At 34.7% G+C, this 11,685-nt stretch overlaps 1 protein-coding gene across 1 annotated transcript; it reads right to left on the bottom strand.

The window, feature by feature from the left end:
* Window positions 1-1,927: 1,927 nt before the first annotated feature.
* On the bottom strand, window positions 1,928-11,605 carry LOC128627030 (sulfotransferase 1B1-like; the record flags this gene model as incomplete). Its single annotated transcript, XM_053662945.1, has 3 exons — window positions 1,928-4,854; window positions 8,035-8,215; window positions 11,511-11,605. Coding segments are annotated over 3 exons (389 nt in total), but the record flags the coding sequence as incomplete, so codon positions are not given.
* Between the last annotated feature and the right edge of the window lie 80 nt (window positions 11,606-11,685).

Here is an 11,685-nt window from a genome sequence, read left to right as displayed (position 1 = left end):
AAATGAATATTTAAAAGTTCTTACTGGCACAAATACATTTTATGTAAATATGTAAATAAATAAATGCAGAATTGAAAAAATATTCCAAGCAAAAAAATTCTAAATAATTTTTGCCGATACTCCACCTTTCAGAGGTAAACCTGCTTCTTAAGAGAAAGCTGTAGACTGTGATTATCTTCCAAATGTATAATATGGAAAGAAAAACCAAAACAAGGAGTAACTTTGTAGTAGAGAAACCTGAAAACGTACTACTTAAAGTAGGTGACCAAGGTCAATATCAGAAGTGACAAGCCATAGAGTTAGTGTATATCTTCAATGAGATGTCATGAAAGTGGTACTTTAACTCTATGGTGTTTTTCCCCAAAGCACATGAGCCCAGGATAATCATGAGAAAAATATCACATAAATTCTAATTGGGGGACAGTTTACAAAATAGGTAGCTATGTTTTTAAAATATTTTCTTTCTTTATTTTTAGAGATAGGGGAGTGGAGGGAGAAAGCGAGGGAGAGACACACCCATGGAGAGAGAGACATTGACGGTACATGACCTGACTTGGGATTGAACCCACCACCTGAGCATGTGCCCGGGCTGGAAATTGACCCAGTGACATTTTGCTTTGCAGATGATACCCAGCCAACTGAGCCACACTGGTCACAACCACAATAGACAACTCTTCAAAAATATCAAGGTGATGAAAAACAAGGAAAGTATGAAAATTTTTCACAAGTATGAAAAGCTAATGAGATAAGATAATTAAATGTAAGGTAGTTTCCTGAATGAGATCCTGAAAGAGAAAAATGATATTATGTAATGAAGGAAATCTAAATAATGGTTGGACTGTAGTTAATAGTGATATATCAATGTTTGTTCATTAATTGTGGCAAATGTACCAAATTAATGTAAAATATTGATAATAGGGGAGACTGGGTGTGGAGTACCCAGAAACCTTCTGTGTTTTCATGCAAATAATTCCATAAAATCTAAAACTGCTCTAGATGAAAAGTTTATTAAAAACAAAAAAAGTACAGCTGCTGTACTTAAACTAGAGAGGGAGTCCAGTTGCTTATCACCTCTATTGTCATACCTCTAGTCTCTTGGCAGCCTCTGGAGCAACATTTAGAGACCCCAGGAATTCCTTGAAATATAATCCATAAACCTCTGGATTTAGCTGGGAATAAATCTGGATGATGAAAATCAAAGTCTAACTGAGGTCTAGTAAATGGAAATTTTATTCATCTCCCTTTTTCTTCAAGGCCTGTGTAATCTGTTAAAATAATAAAGTTTATTTGGTATAATCTTTTCTTTCAAGGGTTAAATTTCATGATGACTAATATCTGTCCTTAGAACTCCAAAGCTCTTGGTACTTTTCTCTCAACTTATCTAAAAAGTGTTAAGTAAAGGTGATTGGTCTATAATTACACAGGATATGGAAAAGAGAAGATATGACATTGAGGATGAATTGCTAGGACTGTAAAATTATACCTCTTGTCTGAATTTACTTGAATGTTCTTCATTGTGAAATAATACAATGCTAATAAAAACTAAATATGATTTAGCCCTTGCTAGTGTGGCTCAGTGGTTTGAGTGCTGGTCTGTGAACCAAAAGGTTGCTGGTTGGATTCCTAGTAAGGGTACATGCTTGGGCTGCTGGTTGGGTGCCCAGTGAGAGGCATGTGAGAAGCAACCACACACTGACATCTCTCTTCCTCTCTTTCTTCCTCCTTCCACCTCTCTCTAAAAGTAAATATATAAAACTGGTTTAACCCATGTCATCATATGGGCTGACATTAGCACTAAGTGTAAGTGCCTGATGGAACGTGCAATAATAAATCCCAAAGTTTTAAAGAAAAGTTATTTAAAGTACACAATGAAAAACTGTTGGCAAGAAACAATTAATTGGAAACAGTAGATCTTAATTAACAGCACTTTAATTTTCTCAACTTGTGAAGTATTTGTCAGGTTAAATAATTTTCTATAAGTGAAAATGTAGCATCAGTAATTAAAGACTATACAAAGTGTTGGTAAAGTCATTTTGCTGTTCTTTCCAAGGCACTACAAGCTAAAATTTTAAAATCACCAGACAATTGGAATGATGCCCTAGAATTAGAATTCTGACTTGGTCACCTGATTCCCACTACTGTTAGGTAAATTTTCCATCTCACTCAGGAGTATCTTTCAGAATGAGTTTCACAGAGTGTTTAATAGGACAGAGGACAAGGAGATACGGCAATGTATTGGCCTCCTTGTAAGTAGATGTTGGCATAAGAGGTTGAGTGCTTTGAGCAACTGTTTGACCTGATAGAAGAGTTATGGAGAAGGAATCTTACAGTTTTAAGTGGCTTCCAAGCAATTGGAAGTTCACAATCCTTATATTATAACTGGGGACAATCCAAGGACCTAGTACAATACTTTCATGGAAATGTAGAATAGCAAAAGGCTTAGAATATGTACAAAACTCACTAAAAAAACAGAACCAATGGGATGTGTACAAATGAATACATGTATTATGCATTTTCTTATACACGTGTGTACATGTTTACACAGGTGAATACAGTTTAATTATGGTTGTCACAAAGCACATATAAAATAAAGCCAGATAACTTTACAATGTGGAAGAGACACAAACCAATTACTTAATTTTACAGATAAGAAAACAAACATCTTGTTTATTCAGTTTTCTAAAGTTTAAGTGAGTCACTAAAGGAGAATCCAAACTATTGTTCTCTTGGGAGACTTTTTGGCTCTTTTACTTTCATCAATAATGACAAGAGTCACAATTGGTACTTATTACATAGGTACTCTAAACCAATTCTGGCACTTGCTTTGAATGTGATGTTGAAAAAAATTAAGCCACACTTTGGCTTCTTAAAAGAACAATTCCTTGACTTGCTTAGTGAGGCTCCATGAATGAGACAGTAATCATCATTGCCAGCTACTTATAATCACTGTCCTTAAATTACAGTCTATGGTTTAAGAAAAGAGAAATGAGGGTTATTATAAGTGGTTTTGTTTAAAAATTGCACCAATGACTTCTGAAAAAGAGAAATAATGATAAATTTATCATTTTAGGAAAAGTAGCTTGGTGGCAGTTCACTGAATGATTTTAAGGAATAATAGGTACCCCTGCAGCTGGAATTCCAGTTGGAGTTCTACTGTGTGGAGTGGCCCATGAGCTCAGGCGAGTGAACCAGGGTGTTGTCATTTGTAATAGATTTAAAGTGAACAAGAGGCAACAACATGTTAAAAGAAAATCTAAATTCTATTTTTTCTCCAATTTATATCCAGTACCTATAAAACTACCTGGGATACAGCTAAAACTCTCTTAAATGTTTTGAACAAAGTGCAGTTTCAGAAATATATGTCACCAAGAAAAACTAAGGAAAGTGGAAATCATTTCATATTGTTAGTGAAGGCAGTTAATGCAGCCAATTTAGTACACAGATAAAAAGCTACTTTAGGGACATTTAATTATTTTTCAAAAACAGACCATAATATCACAAGTTTGTACCACATTAGTTTATTGTTAAGAAAGATAATAATTAAAATGGATACCTGATTGGCTTTACCTCCTTGTTCACAAGAGTGTTCTAGAAAGTTGAAACTGATTCACAATACCCTGAGCTATTCAAGGTTAACTACTACTAAACATGTGTCTAAGAAGCATAAACACAAATTCATTCCCTGAGTAATTTGAATGTAAATGATAGATAATAACTCTCAACTATCTCCAGAATCACAAACATATCACTCCTTGGAAGTTTGCACTTGGCATTGGATCAGTCCTCCACTGGCATTGGGAAAGATGAGTTACAAGCTTGAGGAGCTATTACTGGTGCAGAGGCCTATAGCACAGATTCACCCTGGATAAAAATATTGTAACCCAAGTTATTGTAGCCATCTCAGTTGTGGCTCAGGGGGTGGTCATGTGTCAGAACTTGTCTCCAGAACAAGTAAGGGCCCAGGGAACTGGAAGCAAGAACAAATAAACTGAATCCCCTAAATGGAGACCAGTGAACAACACTGGGCAATTCTCAGCAGTTCATAACAGTCAGGTTGGATGTGGGAAGTGGTCTCCCCAGGGAACAGGTTCCAGTCCTCAGTCAGGCTCTCAGGGTAGAACTCCTGTTGCCTGAGAAGAAGAGTACAAAGGAGACTCAGGTAAACCTTTCACCTTTGGAAATTCAGAGATTAGAAATTTGGATAATCAGATTAGGGATAAAAAGTTCCAAAGTCTGAACCACATGACTTGGGACATGAACCATGTTATCACAATAGAGAGTTTGCAAGAACATGAGCTATGACTCAGGGAACAACTTGAAACCCAGAGACAGCAGTGGGACAGAGTGTCCAGAATCAAATACTCAGCAAAGGGAAATTGGGGCAGAGCTAGGAAATACAGTGTCAGTTTACAAATTTCCTGGGCCATGGTAACAGGGAGAAAAACTTCATTTTCAGCCAAAATAGATGGAAATCGGGTAGCCTAAAATATTTTCTTGCCAGTAGTAGTCTAGGAAAAGGCATGAACAGTTTACAAAAAGGTAATGATTGGCCTTAACTTTACAGAATGAAGATTTTCAGAGTCAGAAGCAAAACTGGGAACTAAACAATGACACTGAAAAATCAAAATTCTAAAATTATGTCTGGTTCTTTAAAAACCCGTTTGATTGCCCAAGTCAAGTCATAACTGCCCTGTGTCAACGAATTTCAGGTTAGTTTTTTCAGAATTGCAGCTGATGTTCTCTAGTAGTTGGTGCGGAACTGCAGTGTGCTTCCAGACATTTCCTTCCCATAAATGGCATCAAATTTCTCATTTTGGGCCACTGTGAAGTGATTCTTCCAGTCACCTGCAATTCCTAAAAATAAGAAGTACAAAAACATATGAAGGAGTAAAATATTTCCATTATGATAGGAAAGCTAGCATAGAGCAAAAAAAAAGTTGCGGAACTAAAGATTTTCCTTTGAATTTAAATATTTTAAAATGTCATTTCTATTTTACTGGTAATTCCTCTCATTTAAAAAGTGGCTTATAACTATAGAGTCCGACATTTAGAGACATATTCTGAAAGGGGTTAATTTCCTTGTCTAAATTTATGGACTCTACAATTTGTAGTTTCCTGAAAGAGATTCTTTAGTGTTTCTCATTATCCTGGGTCTTAGTGTTACAACTATACAGTGGTCATGACATATTTTATATGAGTTACTTTGCAAGTTGTCTAAAGATGGTTATCTGCACAACGAATCCATAAAGTTGTAAGCTGGTAAGTATCAGTTCCAAGAATGCATAAATGAGGATGGAATAATACTGGTAGGATACTTGTGATTTTTGAGTTCACTAGGCTTACATTTTACTTGCATTTTAGATGTGAAGAATAACATCAAATGTAATATTCATGAATGATCTTTACAAAAGTAAACTGGGTGATATGAACTTGTTTTGTATCTTAAACATGAATACTTACAAATATTTATTTAAAATAGATAAATACTAATAACTTGGAGGAAAACATTTACTTGGTAATATTATGAAATAATCAGTATTAAATAGGTCCTACACAGTTGTAATTTATATTAAGGAGTGATGACTTGCTGAGAATTTCAAGTCGTTTTAATAGAAAGCATCCCCTTAGGTAGTTTTTCTGGTATTATAATTTGTTCAATGTTTACTAGATGACAAGAGGTCTTGGAAACGTATGTGAGTGTAGGGTAAATACATTCAGGGTAGTACAACTCCAAAGGCATTAGAAACAGAGAGCACAGACTTAAACAATGAAGAGTCAGGTATAAAGTAGTCCAATGTCTTCCATTCAGAGTATAAATTACATAGCACATGCAAACACATTTACTTCATATGAATAAGAAGACTGTACATTTTCTGATACATCGAATGATGTCACAGCCCAGGTATTTCTGTTTTGTTGCAATTTGGGGCATGGGTACAGGGGATAGGGACATCACCTATCCAGTCCCTACCACCTTTACTATTGTGTAACTAAATTATAACATTGATTATGCAATATAGTGTCATTGAAGACTTGAGTGTGCCTGGCCCTTTGGCCATTTCACTTGGAGCCCCCCTCAGCACCCATTTGCATGCATGCCTTCTGCATTTGCATTAGGAGCCTCCTGAGGCAGATGCATGTGTCATTCAAACTTGCACATTCTACAGAATATGTGCTACATATAGGTGTTGATGAAGGGCTTCCAATGTGTAAATTAGTGAATGAGTGTATAGGCCTTAAATATTTATTGAATGAATAAATGAGTGCATGGATAGAGAAACCATGAACAATTTAATAAGTCTTGTTACTTTTTGGTGTTATTTATAATCAGAAACATATTCCAAATACTTATATAGCATGTAGCATAAACTTCCCCCAAAACTTGTTCCATAGATGTTAGTACTTTGTGTTTTCAGTGATGCAACCAGGGTTTTGGCAGATATATTAAGGTATCGAAAGTCATAAATTCAGGGACTGGCATAGTCTGGATCAATTCCAGATCAATTTGACTACAAAGGGCGAGTTCTTCACCACTTCTGGAGGGCATGCTCTCATTAGACCAGCATGTACTTTTTTAGGTTGAAATTTGAAAAACTCTAAAATTCAGATACCAAGCTTATCTACTTTAACTTTATACCCCAATGAGGATCATGTGATGGTATCAGTGTTCAGATGAGAAGGATAAAATTCTAGAAGTTTCCGTTGAGGATCCGGCATGATAAACACGTGCTTTCTTTTACAAAGATTGTTGTTCTGACTCTTCCATTAGAAAATGTGTATGTATCTTCTTTGCTCTAGTGCACGGCTGACAATGAAAAACTTGCTTTGCCTTCTTAAACTAGAGTTTACTTTTGAAAAGTTAAATGTAGAGATTTAAAAAATAAGAAACAATTTTAAAACACTAGAACTATTTTCTATTTTAGTAAGTAGTGGAGAACAATGTTTCACAAAATAATTTAACCATATAATTCTTTAAAATTAAGGGTTTTCTTCCACATGTTCCTGTACACGATACATCTCTAGGGTTATGTTTACTTCCCAGTGTACCAACTGATATTCTACCCCTTTTCCTTCAACTCCATAAAGCATATTGAAACCAAAGAGTGGCATTATTAGGTGGGTAATGTCTCAAATTTAAGTTAGTAATTTGTTAAATGCATTCTGTTTACCATTAATAAAACACTTTGATGCAAATCATACACAACCAGCCACAATGGAAGTAATGCCCTATTTCAACAATGAATAGCATCTTCCTGTGTTGTCATCTTCACAACTTAAATTTACATTCCATGTTTTCTGGAATTCATAATAATTCATTTATTATGTTTACATAATAAAAACTTTCTATAAGGTGAAATAAGGTTCTTTATCTTGATGACTCCTTTTAAACAAAATGACCCCTGTTTTCTAAGTGATATGGGGTCTTTAGAGAATATGCTACTTTTTCCTGGACTGATCTGACTCAGTGAGTTCGGTGTCATCTTGCAAACCAAAAAGGCGGCAGGTTCAATTCCCAGTCTGGGCACATGACTAGGTGGCAGGTGTGTGAGAGGCAATTGATAAACTGTTTTCTCACACATAAATGTTTCTCTCCCTCTTTCTCCTTTCTTTCTTCACTCTCTGCAAATAGATAAAATCTTGAAAAGTAATACAGTACTGTACTGACTGACACTAATTTATCATGAAGAGAAAGATCCTTATGTCAATTTAGACAAAGATTGAGGATTTGCATACAACAAATTTGGAATGACTCATATCAGAATTGACAAGACCACCTAGTAAATAAGGGAAGAAATATCTATGAAATATTCAAGGTATTTTAACAGTAGGTTTACATGCATCATTTCCTTTAACAATTTCTAATTGGATGTGGCAGTTTTTTGTGGTTAGTATTTTCAGTGTTGTTATTTTATAGTTGAGGGAATTGACACCCCAAATGTCTAAGTACTTTGGTAGAGATCACAAAGTGAATCCTCATTTCAGAGTAATGTCTAAGAAAATAAAAAGGGAAAATAAACTCAGAAAAATTGTCACCTTTGCGCATGAAAGGGGATATGCTGTGATCCATCACTGTATTTGGAATATGTTTATAATTCACCAGAGGGTTATCCTTCATCATTCCAAATGAGGTGTGATGGACGATCTCATCCAGGATCTCATCATTTAAGCTTTTCTCTAGAAATGCAGCAATCTTCTTGATTTCTTGCTTTGGATTCTAGTAGTGGGTAGAGACATCCAAGAAAATGACAAAGATAATGTAAAAAGAATATGATATTTATAATCTGCTTTCTTAAATGTTTATCTGAATACTAAATCCGTATGTGGTTGGGTCTCAAAAATTTTTTAAAATATTATTAAAAATGAAAACATAATTTATGTTTAAGAAAAATAGAGCAGAGATACTTTGTTTGTTATACATGTTATGTTTTTACATTTAAGATACAATATGAACAAACTTTGGGTTAAATATAAGCAATACTTAAAGAAAAAACCTGAAGTGCTATTTTAAACTCATTTGTAATCAGATTTGAGCTGTGCATGACTTAGCAAACCAATTTGTTTTTTGCATTTCACTTCTTTTTCTGCTTTTGATCAAATATGTTTTCTTGTTTTTAGCAACAATATTTAAAAGCAAAACTAATATGTTCATGGACAACTTCAAGTATATTTCCTTAAAGTATAAATACTGATTAAAACTTGCTAGAGACCAGTTATTGAAAATAAACTCTAATAAATGTGCAAAGATATTGAGACCTAAATTATTTATCAACCACTGAGAATAAAAAGAGCCAAATTTGAGAAATGGATCATTTTCCAGATTTTAATGACATAAACAATATTTGTAACTTTTTAGGAAGCCAAACTAAAATCTGCAAGAATAAATTCAAAAGATTTTGGAAAGCTGATAACTAAGCTGAGTTAAAAAAAAAGATGAGTCAGAATTTACCAAGATGTGTGGTCTTTTGTGTCACCAAACAGTGAATATCCAATAATGAAAACAGTTAAAAGTCTTAGAGGTATTAGTGTCTCATAATATGTTCCAGGGAGAAAAAAGCATAATGGTTAGAGTCAGATCTGATGTGATCACAGGAGTAAGGTAGGTATAAAACTAGAAAGATAAATTGGGTTTTAACTGAGAACATCCTTGGATGTCCTGTGGAAGTATTTGTATCTGTAATAACGAAGTGAAGCAACAGTTTTGAATAATGTTTCTTATTATCTCTGTGCATGTGTGTGTGTGTGCATGTACACATGTGACTGTTTTGGCAGGGAGTTCCCTAGAAGGGAAGTTATGGTGATATTTTATGTGTGAGGCCTCAATGAGAGAAGAATGAGATGTCTAATTAAGAGGTGGCAATACTTAGAATGAGTGCCATGTCAAAAATCATGATAGTGGCAAAAAAACAAAAGAGAAGTTAGTAACACTAGGAAAACACAGATGGGTGGGTAAATAGCAATTTCTGTTAGTGATTCAAAGTGTTTGGAGAATAATTTAGCCACAGCCAAAGCATGACTGCTGATGTCAGTTTATAAACCAGTAATAGTTCAAGTTGAGAGTGTTGGCTCCTATTGAATCTTCCTCTGCTGCCTTGATCTTTCACCTCGTTGACTGAGAATTTATACAGAAACTTATCAACCTGATGTAAATTGTTGGACTTCTCTATGAATTTTTTCTTGATATATTATTATACTTTTGCTCTATTGTTGTTCTATTAAGCATCTTTACATAACATTGTTTAAGAATGTCTGTATTGGAGTAGAAAAACACTGGCTTTTAATTATGACCCATAGAGGAAATCTGAGTGGGGCTCAAAGTATTTGGGTATGCTTATAAAGCTGATCAGGGCAGACTGTAAATTAATATAAATGAGTTGATTTGAATAAAGCAGTTTAGCTACAGAATGAGAAAAGGTTGACATGAGAACATCATGTGGGAGACAGCATGTGAGTCAAAGGTTGGGTACCAGCCCAGCCCAGGAAATGTATTTCTCCATTCTGTGGAGAAAAGAGACTACATTAAGAAGCTAAAATTGCTCCTTTCACAAGCCTGTTAAGTACTACTCATGTGTTCAGAAAGAAAGAGAGATACTTAGTACAGAAGAACAATGATCTCTCTTATAAAAGTGCTCATAATTTAATCTGATTAATAAAAACCACTTTAGTGGTGCAGCTCTGTATGCCAGCAAATTGGCATTAATTGCTTCAAGCACTGGTAGATTTCCACCATAAGTTATCAGTGGGCTACAAACAAATGTGATAGAAGGTGGGAGCACATGCAGAGCAGGAAAACAGACAACTCTTTAATAAGATGAGATATATAATCTGTAGGTGTCTTGGAAATACTTGGGAACAAAGGATACTTTACCTATGACATGATTTCTGGTATGCAAAGTAGAATTGTCACTACATCTTTTGCTATTACTCATTTTTTCACTCATTCAATGGATCAGTTATTCATACAACAAATGACCATTGAGTCTTTATTTATGGGGTAGGTGCTGTATTAGGAACTGCAGATGCAGTCACAAGAATGGTACATATGGTACCTTCCATCATGAATCTGAAAGTCTAAAAAAAATCTTCATTTGTATACTCAGGCTTTTAGAACTAATGTAACTTGAATTAAACATATTTGCCATGTGTGCATGCATGTTTGCCTAATTTGAGTAAAATAGCTCCAGAATAGTCCTGGAACTTTGCAGTGAGATTTGAAGAAATTCTAGTTCATACAGGAGGATAGATGAATGCTTATGAGTCCCTGTCTAGGAGGAAGTAATAATAAAATAAAGATTGGGGCACAGTTGAAGGATATAGGGCATGTTAGATATAGACGTATATATTAGATAGGGCATGTGAACCAATGGGATGTTCAAGACACAGTTGAACTAGATCCACTATATGGAAGACAATGAGGACAACATACTCTAAAGCTTTGAAACCTGAATGTACATATAACATCATTAACCAAAAGAGAGAATAAACCAAGAAGAGAATGACATGTTGAAGAGAAAGAAGCAAGATGAGATTAGTTTTGAACACATTAAATTTGAGAGTCATTTTAATAAAAGCACAGGTTTGAATTCAGGGTAGAAGTGAAAAAAAGCATTTTGAAGGACCATTAGCACATACATAGTTTTGGCAACAGTGGGCCTGGAATGAGCACCAAAATACACTAAGCAGCTGAAAAAGAAAAACAGCTAAGTGATACAGAGAGATCCACTGGAAAACCACCAGTCTGATAACCTGTTAAATGAAGAAGAAAATTTGAGAAAGGAAAGCTGCGCAAAGTAAACACAATGGTTAAAAAAATATGAGGGACAAAAATGTCATAGCTTTCACAATTAGAACATTATTAATGACCTTAACGAGATCTGGGTAAGCAGGCATGAAGAATAGGGAAAGCAATCATATCATTTTGGGCTTCACAGGTTAACTTGAAAATGTTATATTCATCCTTTTACCCCAGGATGTAGTGGGACATTATTTATAACAAATTTCTATCATTTTACCTCTTTTATATCTTCATAGTGTAAGAAAAGTATTGGGTGTTCTTCTTTTTTCTTCCACCAGCTCTTAACGTGCTTAAACCAGGAGCCATAGGCCACTAAAAGCACAGAAAGAGTCTCTGTCCATAAGCATTCATAAAATCAAAGATTTGTTTCTAAAGAATAAGTTAGATTATAC

Source organism: Artibeus jamaicensis, unplaced genomic scaffold (genome assembly GCF_021234435.1).
Source record: "Artibeus jamaicensis isolate MK-2021 breed Jamaican fruit bat unplaced genomic scaffold, CSHL_Jam_final contig_1030, whole genome shotgun sequence".
NCBI lineage: Eukaryota > Metazoa > Chordata > Mammalia > Chiroptera > Phyllostomidae > Artibeus > Artibeus jamaicensis.
Note: the sequence above shows the minus strand (reverse complement) of the source record. Positions and strands in the feature narration are given on the sequence as shown.